The following is a 19,874-nucleotide window of genomic DNA, read 5'->3' on the forward strand; positions in this document are numbered from 1 at the left end:
TCGCATCGCCGACCCGGTTTGCAGAGGCCGGGCGAGGGCCGCTGCAGGCCGCGGGGGATCGACTGTGCGCTCGCTGGGGGCTGTTCACGCAGCCGGGTGGCTGGGGAGCGAACTGCTCAGTCCCCCGTTACAGGGACCCCCACCCGCCCCAGGGCAACACTTGTTCTCTAGGCCCAGGTGGGCTTCGGGAACAAAGCGGCTGGCTGGTCTGGCCGGTGGCGGGCGCCTCCCGGATCTCTGCACCCTGCCGGAAGGAGCCTTCCCGGGGCCGGGCTGCAGCCGCCCGGGTCAGGACTGGTCTGAACACGGCCGTTTCAGTTTTGACGAGGGCTCCTGTACATTGACCTTAGTGACATTGTTTGAAACTTAAATTCGTAACATCAAGACGTGTCAGTTTTTTTGGTCAGCCTGAGAGATCGTTATTCTTTTACCACCTGGTATTCAGAAGTTTGAGCAGGCAGAGAAAGCAGCACACACGGTTCTGTAAATTTTGAATTGTTTTCATTTTCTGAATCTTTGTTTTGAAATGAAGGCCCAGTTATTCATCAGGTGATCTAAGTCAGCTTAAAGAGCACTAGGAGTCGGCTGACCCCTGCCTTCGACCCCAATACTGCCACCTCCGCCAGTTGGCTGCACCTGGCTTTGACAAATCCATGTAGCTTCTCTGGGCCTCGAGTCAGTTGAAGGTCAAGTGAGTCAGTACCTGAGAAAGCTCCCGGAAAACCCAAACACTTGAGACCAGAACGTCTCAGCCAGGGATGGTTTTGTGCCCACAGGGGCCACTGGCAGTGTGTGGCGACTTTTCTAGTGGTCCAAGACCTCGCAGAGGTGCTCCTGGCATTTAGAGGGTCGAGGCCAGGGACGCTGCTCAATATCCCAGCCGCGCTCAGGGCGGCAGGAACAGTGAGCTCAGCCTGCCCAGGTGCTCACAGTGCTGAGCGGGAGAAGCCCCTGCTCTAAACCAGGAGCTGCTGTTTATCCCAATGATGGTTCCCTTTGTTTCTGGCTTGACTCGGGGTTGACTGTCAGTGATTGTCGGTGCTTTTAGTAACAGCTACATCCTTCTCTAGTATCAGCCATAAACAATTTGGGATTAACAGTTGACACCTTGTCCACTGGCGGCAAATCAGGCCTCTTCCCACGGCTGTCACATGAGTATGTCACAGTGCAGGAAACAGTGCATTGGCTCAATATAATTTCACTACTACAGAAACACTGCCTTCAGAACACCAGACTCGAGTGTGAAAGTCTCAGGCTTCCAGGCTTTGCATGGGACTGTTTGATTCATTGGGTTGAAAGGAAACACATGCCGATTATATAATGGTTACTTAGTAGCTATGCTGTAACTAAAACTACATCTCAGCATTTGAAAGGCGCAGGTTGGGCACTGAGGTGAGCACGCCTGGGCTAGCTCTACCAGCAGTAGATGAATGCCCCTGGGTTTGCAGGACGTGGTGCCAACCACAGTGACGGACAAGTGGAGGAGAAAGGGGTGTGGGTGAACACACCTTCCAGTGGGAGCTGCTACCCAGAGTACGTATCCCCCAGGACCGAGGTTCAAATCTGCTCCTAGTGCTCACTGCCTGGCAGTAGAACCATGTGTCACTTTTTTTGGGAGGGTGGGGTGGGGTGAGGGGACAGGGTCTTGCTGTCTCTGTCTCCCAGCCGTCATGGCTCACTGCAGCCTCCACCTACCAGCCTCCAGAGTACCTGGGACTGCAGGCTTGAGCCACCACGCCTGGCTAATTTTTGTACTTTTTTTAGAGACACGGTTTTGCCATGTTGTCCATGCTGGTCTCGAACTCTTGAACTCAAGTCATCCACCCACCTCAGCCTCCAAAAGTGCTGGAATTACAGGCATGAGCCACTGCACCCAGCACTCGTATCACTTTCTTATGTGGTTTGTGGATCTTAATTAAAGGTTGGTGTTCGAGGAAGAGACATTGTTGTTCTTGGTGTGGAGAAGAAGTCAGTGGCCAAACTGCAGGATGAAAGAACAGTACGGAAGATCTGTGCTTTGGATGACAATGTCTGCATGGCCTTCGCAGGTATGAGTCGGTGGGGAGTGCTGTCTTACTCTCTAGAGTCTCAGCGAAGAACAGGGCTTTGGAGATTAACTTGGTGTGTGGGCTATTGTGAGCCATATAAACTGAGTAAATGAAAATCATTTAAAAGAAATGAATTTGGACTTTTAAGTTGGCCAGTTTCTTTGATGGCCTCTCTGCCATAGCGAGTGAAAGAGAAATGGCTAAATGGATGAAAACACTTCTGGCTGCTGTGCAATTTGACCTCCACTGTTATTTTTCTGTATCAGTCAGTTACAACCTAGAGAAAGGCTGGACTTTCTAGAGCTAACTGCATCTGTGGCATGGAGAGGACAGAACCACGTCCTGCCATCCCCAGCAGTAATAAGGACCGCATTGGTGGATGCAGGCCATGCCTCGGCATGTTCTCAGCGCTGTTTTGGTCTTGCTCATTTCTCCTCTCAGCAGATCCAATCTAGGAAGATCTCAATTTGTGTAATGAAATTAGGGATTAACTCAATTTCTAAGATTCCCAAGAGGACTCAGGTACCGTGTTTAAGTATGGTCCAAGGCACACAATTCTTCATATACAGACAGTCCCTGACTTAGTATGGTTCGATCTACAACGTTGTTAAAAATCCAGATTCTGTATAACAGCCAACATTTTTTTATTGACAATGGGTTTATGGGGTAGTCAATGCATTTTCAGCTGGGTATTTTCGACTTACGATGAGCTTAGTGGGATACCACCCCACTGCACATTGAGAAGCATCTGTACCCAATTTCTTAGAAGTTCCCAGGGGCTGACAGGTTCCACTGCCAGTCACTTAGAATAGCCTTGCTGCCGGTTTGGGGGTCTGTGGAAGGTTAAATGCTGGGTCATCGTGTCCGTCCCCCAGCCTGTAGTTTGTGCTGTCTCTCTAGCAGAAGCCTCTCTGCTCTCCTTGCAGGCCTCACCGCCGACGCAAGGATAGTCATCAACAGGGCCCGGGTGGAGTGCCAGAGCCACCGGCTGACTGTGGAGGACCCGGTCACTGTGGAGTACATCACCCGCTACATCGCCAGCCTGAAGCAGGTGGGTGCCTGCCTGATCGCATGCTCACTTCTGGCAGCAGGGCAGTCACTGCTCCGCCAAGGAGGGTCGTCCTGCTGTGTCACTTCATGTGGATTTGCATGTCACTTCAGGTGAATCAGAAAACTGATTTATTCCATGATCCTGATCTTGACTTGCACAAGCGTAACTTGACCTAGCTCACCAATTTGAGTAACACCGTTCTGTTCTCAGTTCCTGGGATATTCCAAATTCCTGTGTCTAGAGCGAAATGATAGCTTTTGTCTTGCCATTCTGAGTTACCAGTCACCAAGCAGTTGAAGGGGGCTAGGAGCCACCCTATGAGGAAATGCCATTAACATGTAAGCAGAATACATGTCTACTTGTCAAAGTAATTTCCAGTAACCTGAGTTGTGCTCCATGGTACAATTCTGGTGCTAGGTGAGTCTTTCTGGGAGTGAAAATGCAGAAAAGGATGTTGAAAGCTATTGGCTAATATATCATTTGAACTGCTAATAACCTGAGAAGGGGCTTAGGCATGATTTAAAATGTTCATACTTTCACCAAGTACGGTTCTTTCCTCACGTGCAATTTCTTAGTTGGATGGTACTGACCTGCTTCTTTTCTTGCTAGCGTTATACGCAGAGCAATGGGCGCAGGCCGTTTGGCATCTCTGCTCTCATTGTGGGTTTCGACTTTGATGGCACTCCTAGGCTCTATCAGACTGACCCATCGGGCACATACCATGCCTGGAAGGTGAGTTCGTGACAAAACAAAGAGGCTTTGGACAATCTTGCCAGAAAAAGGCTCTGAGGGGTGGGAGGTCCTGGGCTTCCTGCTGTAGGCCCTGTATCAGTGAATGAGTCAGTTTAAGTTAACCTCGTCCTGTGAGAGCAAGATTATTAAACATTGCTGTTTGGAAGAAAATCAAAGGGCAGCAAGCTGTAAGGATAGACCACAAAAATTAAAATCCTCAGGTGGGTGTGGTGGTTCACGCCTGTAATCTCAGCACTTTGGGAGGCTGAGGCAGGTGGATCACCTGAGGTCAGGTGTTCGAGACCAGTGTGGCCAACCTGGCAGAACCCTGTCTCCACTAAAAATACAAAAGAAATTAGCTGGGCGTGGTGGCACATGCCTGTAATCCTGGCTACACAGGAGACTGAGGCAGGAAAATTGCTTGAACCCCGGAGGAAGAGGTTGCAGTGAGCCGAGATCACACCACTACACTCCAGCCTGGGCAACAAGAGCAAAACTCCATCTCAAAAAAAAAAAAAAAAAAATCTCCCATTGCCTCTTGATAATGGAATAAAAGGTATAATCCCATTCTTGGTAAGAATTAGCACCAATTCTAAAGAGCTCTTTGCAAAAAGAAGCCACAGGCAGGGCCTGTGTCCAGGGCTGCTGTCCAGCACTCCAGCTTGCCTCCTGCCACCGCCACTGACTGGGCGGCCCATGTCGGGCAGCCGTGTTCCAGGGCTGGCCCTGGGTTGTCATGCCCTATGCCACGTGACAACATACGTGTCTGTTTTAGGCCAATGCCATAGGCCGGGGTGCCAAGTCAGTACGCGAGTTCCTGGAGAAGAACTATACTGATGAAGCCATTGAAACAGATGATTTGACCATTAAGCTGGTGATCAAGGCGCTCCTGGAAGTAAGTTTGCATTTGGAATCCAGGCAAGGTGGTGAAGATACCACGTTTTGGTGGTGACTGGTAGGTAGATGGGGCAGCAAGGAAGGTGGCAAGGATCCAACAGTAATGCCTAATGACTGGTATGTGCCAGGCACTGGTCTGGTCTATGGTGTATCCTAACTGCTGTGTTCCTTGAAATAGCCACGCAAGGTGTGATCATTAGTGCCTTTATCCAGCTGGGGCAGCTGAGGGTTGTGCAGGGGCACACAGCATGAGAACCAGAGGCAGGATGTGAACCCAGCTGTCCAGCTGTGGAATCTGTTCTCCTTATGCCATCACTAGGCCTTCCAGAGGCTTGAACTGTTGCTAAAGTCAGGATTAGAGAACTGGAGATATGGTTGGGCTTTGTCAAGACCTTGAAGTGCTAGCAGGTGAAAGCAGAGAGGGACTAGCTGGAAGGCCGGGCTGGAGTGTGGGCATCAGGATTCCTGGTGGTGACTGCTACGTCAAGGGGAGGGTCTCCAGCACAGCTGCTGTGCGGTAGAGAGGAGTCTCAGTGCTGGGAGGCAGGAGGGTGTGCAGGCATCCCAATGGACTTCACAAATGCATTTAGGACAAAGACACAGGTTTTGGGGGCTGGGACCTCCATTCCTGGGACTGTGCTGGTTTGGGTACACACCTATTTAAGGTACTCCTGAGAGCTGCTTTTGTCTTGAATAGGGAAAGGTGGCTAATGCTCCTGTCTTCTATCCCTTCCAGGTGGTTCAGTCAGGTGGCAAAAACATTGAACTTGCTATCATGAGGCGAGATCAGCCCCTCAAGGTAATCACCAAGTCTGTCTGCTTTCTTCACCTGTGAGTTTTCTCCATGATCAGGGCAGTACCAGTCCAGAAGGAAACAACATGGGGTCGTTCTGTGGTTTTAACATTAAGAAAATGTTTTTCTGAGGCGCCCCATACGTCAAAGAGAAGATTCCCATCTTCCTCTGATTAGATGGTCCACGCGTGTTCTCTGGGCGTGCTGAGCAGCTGCCAGTCAGATCTGCTGCTGCTGCTTAATACTTGTCTAGGTCAGGCCAGCATTCTCTTGTTTTCCTTGAGGTCCCTCTCCAAAGAGGCTGTATGAGCAGCAGTGCCAAAGCCTGGCTACCCTCCCCAGGAGAGGGCGCGGGTTCCTTGGCACCTTGTTTGGCTTAGGTAACCATGAAGTTTTTTTTGATAGATTTTAAATCCTGAAGAAATTGAGAAGTATGTTGCTGAAATTGAAAAAGAAAAAGAAGAAAACGAAAAGAAGAAACAAAAGAAAGCATCATGATGAATAAAATGTCTTTGCTTGTAATTTTTAAATTCAAATCAATCATGGATGAGTCTCAATGATGTGTAGGCCTTTCCATTCCATTTATTCACACTGAGTGTCCTACAATAAACTTCCGTATTTTTTAACCTTTTTTCTTTAAGGGAATGTGTATCTTTAGGTGCAATCATGGTATTCCTCTCATCTCTCACCCTTCTTTTTCAACCCTGAGCCGCCGTAAGTTTGAGCTTTCCTTTCTGTTCCTTGTGGCTAAGACAGCAAGCCAGTGTGAGAAAGAGATTCCTCCCTTGGGAAATCAGCTGCTGCCCTGGGTGCTGCAGAGAAACCTGGCCTTCAGCAGACCCGTTTCTCTGTTGTGGCACAGAATGACTTCCATTTGCTTTTAGACCTTCATTCTAGTCCCCTAATGAATGTATAATGTCAAGGACACAAACACAGGTAGCCCTGGGTTAATTCTGTAGAGCAGCAGCTTTGTTCAAAGCAGCTTTCCATGTCTGACTTTCATAGACCACATCTTGATGTCTGCTCCCTACTTTCTGTTGAAGACTGTTCTGGCTATTCTCTGCCCTTCCCTGCATTTTGGCTTCTAGTCCAGCAGCAGTTGAAGGCTTTTGTGTCCTCGGGTCACCCCTTTTCTCCCATGCTACCACTTGCTCTGGTCCTTGGTTTTGGCACATACCTTCTAAAAAGGAGTAAAGGGGCCCAGATACATTTTGAGCTCAGCATAAAATGTACAATTGTCGAAACAATTAACATTTTAACAGCAAGGTCAGGTGGTACGCGATGACCTGACTACCTTGAGATTCTCTGGGAGGCAATACCTGTTTCACCAAGACATCTAGCTGGGTGAGGACTGTGGCCACCAGTATCTGGCACACATAACAGAAGATTTATTTTTCTGTTGGTCAAGGATATCCACTACCCCCACCCAATGGCCACAGGCAGGTACTGAAAGGAGAACTCATGCAGCTGATGTGTCTCCTCATCCTCTCTGAGGACCACTTTTAAGGTCATCTGGACTGGAAACCCATTCGACTGAAACAGGATGCTCTGAGCCTAGAACCAGCCGTGTCTTTGTTTTTCTGCATGGGTCCAGGGTGTAGCTCGCTCATGGCTGTGTAACCTGCTCTACGGTGCCTGAGAACACGAACGTTCCTGAGCTGGGGAGCTTGGAGGCAGCAGGAAGGTGGCAAAGGGGCCACTGCTTGATACAGGCTAACGCTATCTGTGAACTGGGTTTTTAAAAGGACTTTGTATCCACTTTCTGAGAGCAGAGCCATTCATCCCAGAAGGGTGGCCCGGCCCACAGGGAGAAGCCAGGTCTGCTGGCTGCACTTCACCCGACCAATTGGGTCAGCTGCCTTGTTCCATCACCTGATGGGGCCCAAGTCTCCCCAAATTCCACCAGCCTAAGTATGCTCCAGACCTGGACATGATGCAGAGGTGACTTGGGCAGCAGAGTCAACAGGATTCTTAGAGCATCAGAAAAGAAAATTTTAAAGGTTTGCATGTTTATTTATAATTACAATTTACATTACTCCAACAGAGGAGCCCCCTTGCTATGTTCTAATTCTTAGCCATTAAGTCCTACAAAAATAAACCCAAGCTTTTACAGTAACTTAAATACAGAACTAAAGCCTTTATAGCTATCAGAGGGGTTTAGTTACCAAGGTGCTTATTTTTGACAAAATGCCCTGTCACTCAGGAGGACGCATGCGTATACTAAAGTTCTGACCCATCGACTCATGCAACAAATGTAGACCCCACCCTCCCTCTACCCACCATTAAAACAGAAACACAAAACAAGGATGTACAACCGAGGGGAAATATGCTCTTGGTCAACTGACCTTGCAGAAGACTGGCTCGTTTCCAAGTGGATGAGAACACCAGTGTGTGGCCAGAGTCCAGCAATGACTGACCGGCCCAGGTCAGAGGCTGGCAGGGACCACAGAAGGGCCAAGGTGCTGCCAGGGCTCATCCCAGGCTCCAACCCTGGCCTGGAAGCTTGTGGACACCAGGCTCTGTGCAGCAGCTCCATGGCTAGCGTCCAGGGCCCCTGGCCACTACTCCCAAATGTTTCTAGTCCACCCACCCCTGGCCAGTCCCAACCTTGACATCACTGTGGATGCCATCAGGGTGGTCTGGTTCACTTATACAACATGATCCATGGGACAACCCCTTCCGTGCCCTCCACCCACCCACCCCCGACACACACACCACCCTATGCTGGCCCTGACTCCTGAGACCCCACTCCTGGCGGTGGGGGTGCCAGGCCAGCAGCACCAGGGGTCAGCTGAGTTACAGAGATGCAATTGGCTGCCACACTTGCCAAATGAGATTTGGTTCCACTTTTAAAAGTCAAAGCTGTCATTAAAAAAAAAAAAAAATCACAAAGTAAGGATTCAGCTTTCACTATAGAAACCTCTTTGCAAAATACCAAAACCTTAGAATTAGGCTATGCGCAACTAAAAAGGAAACATAGGTAAAGAGACCTCAAAGAGGTTACCCATGAATACTTCCCCAAAACAAGTGGTTCTAACTCAGACCATGTCCAAGTTCAGTTAAGTCCAAAACATAAGTAGCAGTATGGGACTCTTCCAAACTCCAGAAACAAAGTGACCACTTCTCCCTGTAAGTGCAGCGTTTTCCTCGCGTCCTGACACACGGCGTCATTTCTGCGCCACTTCAGTAGGAGCCTGCAAGAGATGACAGGAAGTCAAGCAGCTGCTGGGATAAGCTGGCACTGTTGCCCCTGCTGGCAAGCAGGAGCCACTCAGCTTCCCTCCTGCCCTGAGTCAGGCTGGCTTCCCCCGTTTCCTCTCTCAGCCCACTCTGAGAATCCTACTTGTACAACAGACTGGGGACAGGGAGGCAGCTAGTGGCAGGAGGCCTAGTCCCTCCAGGGCCCACCTGGCTGTCCCGAGGTCCTGGGGTGGGGTTGGCACCAGGCACCCCATGTGGGACGCCCTGCCCAGACCCTGAGCTGCCCACAAGTCCACTGGAACCTTGTTAAAAACGAAGCCTCTGATTCACTTAGGGCCGGGTTGGGCCAAGAAACTGGCTTTGGAGCAAGGTCTCGCTCGCTAGCCTCACTTGGGTGGTGAGCCCCCAGCCCACGCATCACCTCACCTCCCGTACCTGCAGTCTCACTCGGAGGATGCTGGGGCCTGGGTCCTGCCCCCACAGATACGGGTTTAAGTTGGTCAAGAGCCCCCTGGTGACTCATAGGTTCGAGGCGCTCGGTTTGGCTTTGACACCTCTGGGCCTCTCTTCTTCCTCGGAAGCGGAGCCTACTCCCCACCTTCCTAAGCTCTCCAGGTGTGCCTGACCCTACACCCTCCCACCAAAGCATTCAGAAGGCCCATCCGCTCACCTTTGGCTGCACCCTCACACCCTGCCAGTCCCGGCCCTGTGGGAAGTGGGGTTGCGACGGGTGGTCCCATTGCCCCTGCCTCCTCGGAATCCACCCCGAGAACTGCGTCCACGAAGAAACCTCCCTGACACCCCAAAGGTCTCCGTGTTGAGCTTCCTCTCTTCAGCCCACGTCGTCCGCCTGGAGCTAAACCATAGAAGAAATACTGATTGTAGCAGGCACTGACTCCCAGGCTTCTGGCCAGGCCTCGTCCTCAGAGCAGCCCAGGGAAGAAGGGAACAGACTCACCAGGGCCACTGTATACAGGGAAGGGGCAGCCCCATCAGCACCGGACCCCAGCTCTGGCACTGCAGGTGCTCCCTGCCCCACTTCCAACGAGGACTATCCCCACAGTGGGCAGGGGCTCAGGATCCATCTCTACCATCTCTGTCACCACAGGCAAGCAGTGATACTACTTGGCTACCAAGGCAACCCCTGTTGCTTGCTGGGCACAGAGAGGAGCCCCGGGGAGGCCCAGGAGACCCGAGACCGGAGCATGAAGTGGACCCTCCTAGACAAGGAGGGGGCTAGGCTGGATGGGACAAGGTCCCTAGAATGTGATACTTCTGCTTTGGGGGTTGGGAAGACAGGGATACAGCATGGACACTCACGCCACCCAAACAAGCCGCTAGCGGGAGACTATTTCCCACATCCAACTGTGCGCCCAACACTCCCACCCAGCACTCCCACCGACGCAGACAGCAGCTCCAGGGCAGCACACCCACCCTGAGCTCCCCTTCAGCCGGAAACCTGCTGTGCCCACAGACTTCCGTGTTCAAAGCAGCAGCAACTCCACCCATCAGCTGCCCAGGCGAAAAGACTTAGGAGTCATTCTGGACTCTTGTTGGCCAATTCTGTTAGTGCCACCGTCAAGATACATTTAGACTCTACCCCTTCCCTCTGTCACCACCGCCTGGTTCCAAGCCACGTGTGCTGCAGCACTGGCCCCCTAACTGGCCAGTCAGCAGCCACACTTGCCCACCATCCAACCACTCACCAAGGACGCCGTAAAACATCAGACCGCACTATGCGCTTCAGCACAAAACCCTCTGATAGCTTCCCACGGCACTTGGAACAAAAGCCAAAGTCACTTCCATGCCCTACAAAACCCTACAGGAACCCATCCCCCAGACGCAGCCTGTCTGGAAGCGCTTCCCGCACTCATCTGTGCAGTCTGCTTCACCTGTGAGAGCTGATCATCCATTTCCCATCCAGTCCACAGCTCCGTCCCGTCGCCCTCACTGCCTGGCCTTCCACCACCACGTGCTGTTCTATCTTTCCGCTGCAGAACAGGAGCCTGAGGAGGCGGGGCTTTCCAGCCTGCCTTCTGAGGCCCCCTCAACGCCCCCCGCAGCATGTCTGCCGCTCAATCTGCAGGACAAATGGGCCCAAATCTCCAAGCCAGGCCCACACTGTAGGTTGCTTCGTGGGACTTCTGACCAGCTGTTAGGTGTGAAAAATAAAACACACCACATGGTCCCTGGCCTCAAAACCATGAAGTGAAGGAAGGCCAGCGGGACCAGCAAGCAGAGCACAGTGAGGTGTGCTGAACGTGGACACGGGTCTGCCAGGGAGGGCGGTGCAGCCCAGCCTTTGTGGAGACAGGGCAGCAAAGCCAAGATGGCTCTCGGGCTTGACCTCAGCCAACTCCTCAGGTCAGGATCACCAAGAGGCTTCCCACACGTAACCTGCTGGGACTCCTGCGCTCATCACGCAGAAGTGCAAGCAGGACCCTAGAACAGCTACCCTGAGCCTCAAAGTCCAGCTCTGCCTTCAGGTTGAGAGCCCTCAGTCCTGTCCTTTCTAGATTGGAGGACTGTCCTCCTGTCATTCATTCAGCCTCTCACCTGGTCTTGAGTTCAGAAGAGATGTTGTCAAAGAACGACTTGGATTTGTCATAGTAGCAATTGGGCCCCAGAAGGTCTTCCTCGGCAGGCGCTTCGGCGCTCTGGGTCACCACAGCCAGGTCCTTCTCATCCCCCTTCTCAGCCTTGTCATCTACAAAGAGAAGCAGAACACGTGGAGGTGCAGGAGGGGCAGAGCGCATAGCCTTCTAACAGGGTGGTCCCTCCAGGCTCACTTGGGAGGCACCCTCAGGCTGAGACATCAACTATGCCTTGTGCAAAGCAGAGATCTCTTCTGCTACCTTCTACTAAGCACAGGTCTCGTTCTGCCATCTGGACTGTGCAGTCTGCACCTTATCCCACCCATTTTCACACCTCCCGGCATCTCATTTCATTAATTCCTCACTGCCGGTCACCACCCGCATGGCTTCCCCAGTTCCTCCAGGCATCTCTTCCTTTTTCTTGAGACAGAGTCTTGCTCTGTCGCCCAGGCTGGAGTGCAGTGGCACAATCTCGGCTCATTCCCACTGCAACCTCCACCTCCTGGGTTCAAATGATTTCCTGTCTCAGTCTCCTGAGTAGCTGGGATTACAGGCACCCACCACCATGCCTAGCTAATTTTTGGATTTTTAGTAGAGACGGGGTTTCGTTGTGTTGGCCAGGCTGGTGTTGAACTCCTGACCTCAGGTGATCCACCCACCTCAGCCTCCCAAAGTGCTGAGATGACAGGCGTGATCCACCGCGCCCAGCCAGGCATCTACTCCTAACACTCTCTAGGGGTACTCCTGTGCAGAGGATAATTTTCACATAATGAGCCAAACCTTTAAAATTCAGTTTCTTCTTAAATTCTTTGTCAAGCTCCTCTCGGTTGAACTGGGCATTTGCACTCTCGAAATCAAAGTCACCCTCAAATTTGATTGTGTTTTCCTTGACGTTACTTGGACGGTTTTGCCCTCTGGAGCGATTCCTTGTTCGCCTGTTTCCTGTGAGGACAAAGGACAGCCCTGGCTGAAGATCACCAACCTGGTGATCTCAAACACCTCACAAGGAGTTTCCAGGCACACCCCCAAGGCCACAGAGGGGACAGAGCACACAAGCAGCGACATCACACCAGCACCCTGGAAACCATCACTCAGAGAAGCAGGCAGGAGGGCAAGCAGAGCAGCTCAGCTGATCACTCATGGTCCCCAGAAATCAAGTGGCAACAAGGGTTACCTGAACGCCTCCTCTGAGGTCTTCTGTTCTCATCATTCACCTGCCCTTGAGTTTGCACAGCTGCTGGCTGGACTACATCTAAGGCGCAAAAGGGAAGAGTAAGGCAAAGCTCCTACAGAAGCTGGAAGCCAGAACCCAGAAGCAGGCCCCACCACCACGGGGCACATGGCCAGGGTGGCACCGCAGGAGGCTGCTGCACAGGCCTGCCCTGCAAAAGCACATGGGGCTTAGGATGGGGAAGTAGTATTTTTTTTAATAAAAATAAAACAAAATAGCCCAGGAAGTAGTGTGCCACTTCTAGAACATCAAGCAAACTCCAGGAAAAGATGTGTTCAAGTACCACTGGTTGTCTTGCTGCTCGGCTGGGCCTGACGACCATTGAGTTGCGTCCCTGTGGTGCCCTTGCCAGGTAACAGCTTTTTAGCATTCAGGTTGTCAGCAGAACCAGTCTGGACAGCCTGTTCCACCATGGGGCTCTTGCCGACCGGGATGGATGGAAAACCAGCTCCTGAATTGAGGAGGGGAGGAGGGTTTAAAAACAGAAAGAAAAGAAGCAAGCCTTATACCTCCAGGCATTTCTCTTCAGCTGGCATGTCAGGAAGGAAAGGAGGGCAACTGCCTAGAGGTTCTACTAAATCCAGGCAAATCACCCCCAGACTGGGCCGTTCCCTCTGAGGCTAGCCCAGACAGCAAAAGAAGGCCAAGTCACTGGGCAGCACCAAGGCCAGTTCATCTTTGGACTCCCCACCCCCAAAGCCCTGAGCTCCCCAAGTTAGGGAACCTCAAGGAGAGGAAAAACACCGTGCCTACAAACAGTGCAGTGCAGAAACAGCTTTGCAGCAGTGCAGAAACAGCTTTCTTAAAACCACACAAGCTCCAATCCCAAAGGGGCTCGCAGCCCCAAGAGCCTAGTGCATCCAGGATCTGAGAATTTGTTTCATTCTGGTCCATACTGGAGAAGAACCAGCCCAGCCTGGGATTTTCTAGAAAATGCAGTGATCAAATTCTGAAGTTAAATTCTAGAACACTGTCATTTCCACTTAAGACACAATAAAACTAAAAATTATGGAGGAGGAGCTGACTTGTGAGACAGTAGCAGCCTACACTTCTCTCAAGGGCAAAGGCTCATCATGAAGACACGAAGGGCTCCTAGGTAGCCTTTGGCAAGGAGCTGTGCCTACGAAACCGCAGTCCGAGGCCCATGCATAGGGGATGAACCCTCAGAAACTAGGTCCTCTGAACCAAGAAGAAAAAGGGAAGCACCACCCACCTCTCTCCATCTCCACCCTTTCCAAAGTTCCAGGACCTGTGGGGACTCTAAACAGGACAATGTGGGACTGGGTGTAAGTGAATGGAAATCTGAAACAGAAAAGGCACCCTAACCATGGGATAATTATTATTAGAGCAACAGCCCAACACACACGAAGACTGGGCATCTCATCTTACTGTTTTTATGGAATAGAAACAACAACAAAAATTCACTGTAGAAAAATTCCTTGTAACCAGATCAAGAGAAGCTCTCAAAGGGCAGGTCGCAAAGGCTCCGCATAGAGGTCTGGCAAGCGTCCTCTGGCAGGAATGCACCCGGGCCGCTTTCTCACCGATTGTCTCACTCAGCATGTCCGGGAGACGAGCACAGCATTGCCTGCTTCCTGATCATACTGTGACTGCAGGGACATGGATATGGGGCTTGTCTGCTTTTTACACAACCAACTAGTTCAAACAAAGTTTTGCCCTATGAGCAGGTATAGGTAACTAATCCTAAGAGCAATAGAAGTATCTGTGTCATTTTTAAGTGGGGAAAAAAAATGACTACTTAACTACTCTCTAACTCAGATACACTGAGTGCATGCAGGATTCGGAAAGCAGCACCTGCAGAATGACAGACTGACAGCAGCTGTGTGCCATAAGGAAAGCCCAGGCATCATCCTGGACCGGGGCCCGGTAATGGCGATGGTTCAGCTTGTCAGGGTGCTACGTGTAACACAAACATATGAAAGATCGTCAATGTGAATTTTAGAACTTCAGGGGAAATGAGTAGAATGTGAGGAAAGGTCTAGAAACCCCAGGTGCCGCCGCCACCACAGCACAGACACAGGTGGTGTATACCAGCACTGGCCAACTGGCCATCAGGCTGATACTGTCCACCTGGCCAAACAGTTGGCAACTGTCACCCAAGCCCCTAATTTTGAATCCCCTAAACGAGTGACCTATGCACCACACAGATCAAAGAGCAGCACGGGCACGTGAGGTGCTTTGGGGAGTCCCCTCTGCAACACCCTAGAACACATTTAGGACCCAGCAAAACCCCAGGGAAATGGCTTTCTGTGGACAGTGAAGTTTCCTGTATGTGGTAGTCATGGTACAGGTCAACAGAGAACCTGCACCCAGGGAGAGAGAACAAACTACTACGCTGATTCTTTGTAATCCCTTCTTTAACACTGAGAGTTCACAAATCAGGACTATGTGCTGAAGCAAACAAGCAGCTCAGCGGCTGCATGGGCTTGGCAAATGATCTGCTACAGCTACTGTCATTCTGTCTGCTGCTTTACCCCTCGCTCTCAGAATGGTTTGCAAGACAGCATGCAGTTCTCCCAAACTGCTGTTACCCTTGGCAGTGAGCTGCTGTGGCTCTGAGGACAAGTCAAGCTCTGAAACGGGCTGTGGAGATGGAGAAGAGCTAGGGCTGGAAGCAGCGGCTGAGGCTGGAGGGCTTACCAACTTCTCTAAAGGAAGATAAAGGAGAAAGAGCAAAAAGAAAGCACACAAATAAGTCAGGATACACTTGTCTTGTGTCCAGCAAGCTTGGAAAGAGCCAAGCAACCTCTTGTAGGACTCTGTCATACAAACATATTTTAGAAACATAGAGAGCTGGGCTGGGAAGGCCACCTGTCACACTAGGAACAGCAACCAAGACAAGCATGATTTGTAGCAGCAAGTGGCCTACAGACCTCACTTAGGGTTCCCTGTCTCACTACTTCATGCTGGATTCTGAGCAAGGGCAGTGGATCACCTGCCAGTTCTATACTCTGAGCCCATCTGCAAAGCTGGGTCCAGGTAAAGGACAAGGTGGGATCTCTCTCTATATATGGAGAACAGAATCATACTCTGGGGTTGTTCAATCTCGGTTGAAACCATTTTTGAGCGAGGCACTTACAGTAGAACAAGGGACATAATGGGTGGCTTTGTATTTCACTTCTATGTTTACAGGTTTATAAATGTGCAAATAGCTAGACCTCATCTGTAACACTACATATATATCAGCTATCTCTTCTTTGAAGCAGATACACCAGGACTTCCACCTATTTATTTTTAGAGACAGAGTCTCGCTGTGTCACTCAGGCTAGAGTGCAGTGGTGCAATCTTGGCTCACTGCAACATCCGCCTCCCAGGTTTAAGCTATTCTCATGCCTCAACCTTCCAAGTAGCTGGGATTACAGGTGTGTCCCACCACACCCAGCTAATTTTTGTATTTCTAGTAGAGACAGGATTTCCCCATGTTGGCCAGGCTGGTCTCGAACTCCTGACCTCGTGATCCACCCGCCTTGGCCTCCTAAAGTGCTGGAATTCCATGCATGAGCCACCATGCCTGGCCCAGGACTTCCACCTAGATCCACCCTGACTCTTTGAAGGAATTTTGATTTGATTCTTCTGTTCCAACACTCAGGCCGCTGCCTCTTTTACTCTCAGTTGAGTAGTTACTAAATGCTCTCACAAGCTGAAGTTGCACTGGGTAATTTACTAAGTGTGCAATAAAACAGTCTACAAGCTGAGCGTGACAAGAATGCATGTCCCCACTCTCAGGCTCCATCGCTCCACTCAGTGACAGTTACACGCAAGGGTAGTTTTCCAGACAGAAACAGGTCACTCACCTAGACCCAGGGAGGCGGCATACTGCTGGCTGAGCAGGGAGCTGGCCGCCAGTGGGCCGTAGGGCGCCATCCCTCGGAAAGGGCTGTAAGGCACGTGCGGCTGGAAGGGCGAGGCGGAGGCAGAACCCAGGGAAGACTGAACAATGAGACATCGGGTGAGAACAGCGAAGGCCATCCTATCACCCCACACGCCTGCATCAGGGTGCTTGTTCAGCCGGGAAACAAGCACTGTCCCATCAGCCTGCATCCTTGAGATGCTGGAGGAGCCCTTGGAGTACCAGTTTCCAGTATGGTGAGAGCTGCCTTTTCCACAGCATTTCAGTTCCAGTTCCACCTGTCCATGTAATCATGCAATTCTTTTTTCTTTTTTTTTTTTGAGATGGAGTCTCGCTCTGTCGCCCAGGCTGGAGTGCAGTGGCCGGATCTCAGCTCACTGCAAGCTCCGCCTCCTGGGTTCACGCCATTCTCCTGCCTCAGCCTCCCGAGTAGCTGGGACTACAGGCGCCCGCCACCTTGCCTGGCTAGTTTCTTGTATTTTTTAGTAGAGACGGGGTTTCACCGTGTTAGCCAGGATGGTCTCGATCTCCTGACCTCGTGATCCGCCCGTCTCGGCCTCCCAAAGTGCTGGGATTACAGGCTTGAGCCACCGCGCCCAGCCTTTTTTTTTTTTTTTGAGACACTGCATTGCTCTGTCACCTGGGCTGGAGTGCAACAGCGCGATCTCAGCTCACTGCCTCCCAGATTCAAGCAATTTTCCCTGCCTCAGCCTCCCGAGTACCTGAGATTACAGATGCCCACCACCACACCCAGCTAATTTTTATACTTTTAGTAGAGATGGGGTTTTGCCACATTGGCCAGGCTGGTCTTGAACACTTGACCTCAGATGATCTACCCTCCTCGGCCTCCCAAAGTGCTGAGATTACAGGCTTCTTGTCCATGTAATTATAACCCAAATTTCTCCTAACTCAAAGCCATCGGATGGCTCACCACGGCTGCCAAAGCCTGCCCCATGTGATCCCACCTTCCAGGACGGGTGCTAGGCACGGAACCTGGTGCAGTCTGAACCCCAGAGGAGCCAGTGAATATTTAAATTTAGAAGTGAAGAAAATATTAATCTGGGCTCCCTGGTATGAGCATGGGCAAAATAAGCCATAACCCAATAAGTAGTCACGTGGCATCAGGCTTGCAAATCTGGTGTCATACAACAGCAGCATGTAACATCTGGGCATAACCCAAGGGCAAGCCCTGCAGTCCCTGCAGGTATGTCACCCCACTCACAGCAGCTGCTCAGGGCTCAGACTTCTCCAACCAGAAACTAAGGGCAAACGCTATGCCCCAAACATCACAGGTCCAGGAGCATCCACTCACACTACACTACACTACACACGAACGTGCGCACGCCCAGCTCCCCCAGGTCTCCTTCCTTAAGAGCCATGAGACACAGCACACACCACCTACTGTGTGTGCTATATGAATCAACACCTTCCGTGAGAACAGCAATGGCCTAGACAAAAGTAAGCCACTTTTCATTAAAAGGATATTCCTCAGGCCGGGTACGTTGGCTTATGCCTGTAATCCTAGCACTCTGGGAGGCCAAGGCGGGCAGATCATGAGGTCAAGAGATTGAGACCATCCTGACCAACATGGTGAAACTCTGTCTCTACTAAAAATACAAAAATTAGCTGGGCGTGGTGGTGCGTGCCTGTAGTCCCAGCTACTCAGGAGGCTGAGGCAGGAGAATCACTTGAACCCAGGAAGCAGAGGTTGCAATGAGCCGAGATCACGCCACTGCACTGCGGCCTGGCAACACAGTGAGACTCCGTCTCAAAGGAAAAAAAAAAAAAGAGGTTATTCCTCACATTGAGCATTCTGACAAAACATGCCACCAAGCTCCAAATGGAAACCAGCATCTCTTAGAGTGTGCACAGAGGGACAGTGGCACACTTACCTGAACAATGGCGGGATCCTGCGGGAGTGTGTGCTGAGCTTTCGGAGGTTCACACACAGTGATATCTTTGATGTCACTTCCCCGGAAAATGATGTACTCATAAATCTCCTCTCTGGGGGGCGCAGGCCTATCTGTGGGACGGTCTTCAGTGCCAAAGGACCTCACTTACGAGTGGAGAAAGAGAAACGTTATTGTTGTCCTCAGCCAGTTCAATCAACCCTGACACCACTGCTCCCAAGTCTTCCAGAAGACGGCGGCACTTGCTCAGAGCCACAACACAGCACTCCAGGTCCACATTTCAACAACTACTTAACACCCCAATTTTCAGTGGACAGTGCTGAGAACGCACCAATTGGTGAAGCTCCAGACAACAGACAGTTCTAGATCACAAAGATGACAAGGAACAATTTCACAGACTGTCTCATGTGTGAACGCACCAACGTACAGAGCTCTCAGCAAAACAAGGCTTGCTTTGCAAGGCCTCCCTGTTCACCTGTGACTCTGTAGATCAAACAGCCAGCTGGCTGCTTTATGCCCAAAGCCTCACCACACATTGCACCTGAGGAGGCAGTTTTCTCACAAAGGAACCTAGATGAGTGTTCCCCTTACCCTTTTATCCATAGCAAACCTTGGAACAGCTGTAACAGAAAACAAAGGGAGACAGGGTCCCAAGATTGTGGACCTCTGACCCCGGCTTCCACATCCATAAGGAATTCTGAGCCTACTAACCCCTAACCAGCAGGCTTCCAGAGCCCTACCAAATCTCTTTTTAGCAAGCTTCTGGGGCAGAGCTAGGTGGGACAGCAGCCTCTAACTCGTAAGAGCACAACTCCTACTAACTCCTGGGCCTACTCTGGGCTAACTGGGCTCTCCTGTAGTAAGTGTAGTGAGGTCCCATGGCTGCGAGTGAGTGCACAGCCCTGGCATGCTCAACGAGCTCCTGGAGCCACGCAGGAGACACTCCCTGTTTGGAATGAGGGAGTTCTTCTACACATGGGGCTCCTGTGACCTAAGAAGCGTTTCAGACGCGTCTAGACACTTCAAGAACCCCTAGGAGCCTAGCACCAGATCCAGCACACGTGGGCTTAGGCAGACATGGCTCCACCGGCACTTTTCTCTGAGAGGCAGGGGAAGTGCACTCCCCATCTTCTCTGGGTGATGAAGACAAAGAAACTCTGGACCACCTGCTGTCTCAACAACCTCAGAGATTCGGATTCTAGAGAAGAGCCCCTTTCCTGCAAGTCTCCCAGCGGCAACAGCGGGTTATCAGCGCCCACAGGCGGCTGTCACCAAAAGGTAAGCCCCACAGTCTGAACGTCAGGATAGAGCACGAGAACCGTTTCAACAGGGGCATCTGGCTGCCAAACGGATGCTTCTGCCTTGGCAGGAGGCTGCATTAGGACGCGGTATTTGTTCAGGATCAAGGCCCCAGCTGTCTAATAGGTTCCAGAAAGGCTTGCAGGATTCGCTTGTGACCCCGCCCCCAGCCTTCGGGAGAGGCCGGGACACTGGCCCCGCCGCCCGACCTCGAGGCTCCCCCGCAGGAATCTCCCCAGGCTGGCGG

At 51.3% G+C, this 19,874-nt stretch overlaps 2 protein-coding genes and 1 long non-coding RNA gene across 3 annotated transcripts in view; 1 reads left to right on the forward strand and 2 right to left on the reverse strand.

Moving 5' to 3' along the window:
- Positions 1-6,150, forward strand: part of PSMA7 (proteasome (prosome, macropain) subunit, alpha type, 7) — a 14,208-nt gene extending 8,058 nt beyond the window's left edge. Inside the window, exons 4-9 of the mRNA XM_011934552.1 lie at positions 1,922-2,048; positions 2,975-3,099; positions 3,709-3,831; positions 4,607-4,726; positions 5,465-5,527; positions 5,927-6,150. Of these exons, the coding sequence (XP_011789942.1) occupies positions 1,922-2,048; positions 2,975-3,099; positions 3,709-3,831; positions 4,607-4,726; positions 5,465-5,527; positions 5,927-6,019 (651 nt within the window). The 3' untranslated portion in view covers positions 6,020-6,150. The remainder of the gene's footprint in view (positions 1-1,921; positions 2,049-2,974; positions 3,100-3,708; positions 3,832-4,606; positions 4,727-5,464; positions 5,528-5,926) is intronic.
- Positions 6,151-7,510: 1,360 nt separating this feature from the next.
- On the reverse strand, positions 7,511-19,208 carry LSM14B (LSM14B, SCD6 homolog B (S. cerevisiae)). Its single transcript, XM_011934553.1, has 9 exons — positions 19,163-19,208; positions 18,311-18,474; positions 16,363-16,498; positions 12,831-12,998; positions 12,491-12,568; positions 12,097-12,258; positions 11,279-11,429; positions 9,393-9,578; positions 7,511-8,715 (listed from the first exon to the last, which is right to left on the reverse strand). The coding sequence occupies exons 1-8, from the start codon at positions 19,206-19,208 to the stop codon at positions 9,407-9,409; spliced, it is 1,077 nt and encodes a 358-aa protein (XP_011789943.1). The 3' UTR covers positions 7,511-8,715; positions 9,393-9,406.
- LOC105506385 lies at positions 16,717-17,886 on the reverse strand. Its single transcript, XR_001000918.1, has 2 exons — positions 17,094-17,886; positions 16,717-16,811 (listed from the first exon to the last, which is right to left on the reverse strand). It is a non-coding gene; the product is annotated as an uncharacterized LOC105506385 (long non-coding RNA).
- Positions 19,209-19,874: the final 666 nt, after the last annotated feature.

The sequence above is a fragment of the Colobus angolensis genome, unplaced genomic scaffold (genome assembly GCF_000951035.1).
Source record: "Colobus angolensis palliatus isolate OR3802 unplaced genomic scaffold, Cang.pa_1.0 Scaffold136, whole genome shotgun sequence".
NCBI classification, from domain to species: domain Eukaryota; kingdom Metazoa; phylum Chordata; class Mammalia; order Primates; family Cercopithecidae; genus Colobus; species Colobus angolensis.

Coding starts and splice junctions, on each gene's coding strand:
- LSM14B (XM_011934553.1), bottom strand. CDS start 19,208: ATGGGACCTCACTACACTTACTACAGGAGAGCCCAGTTAGCCCAGA. Junction 12,999..16,362: donor TGCCGCCTCCCTGGGTCTAG/GTGAGTGACCTG, acceptor TCCTCAATTCAG/GAGCTGGTTTTCCATCCATC. Junction 9,579..11,278: donor TCTTCTGAACTCAAGACCAG/GTGAGAGGCTGA, acceptor TCTATGGTTTAG/CTCCAGGCGGACGACGTGGG.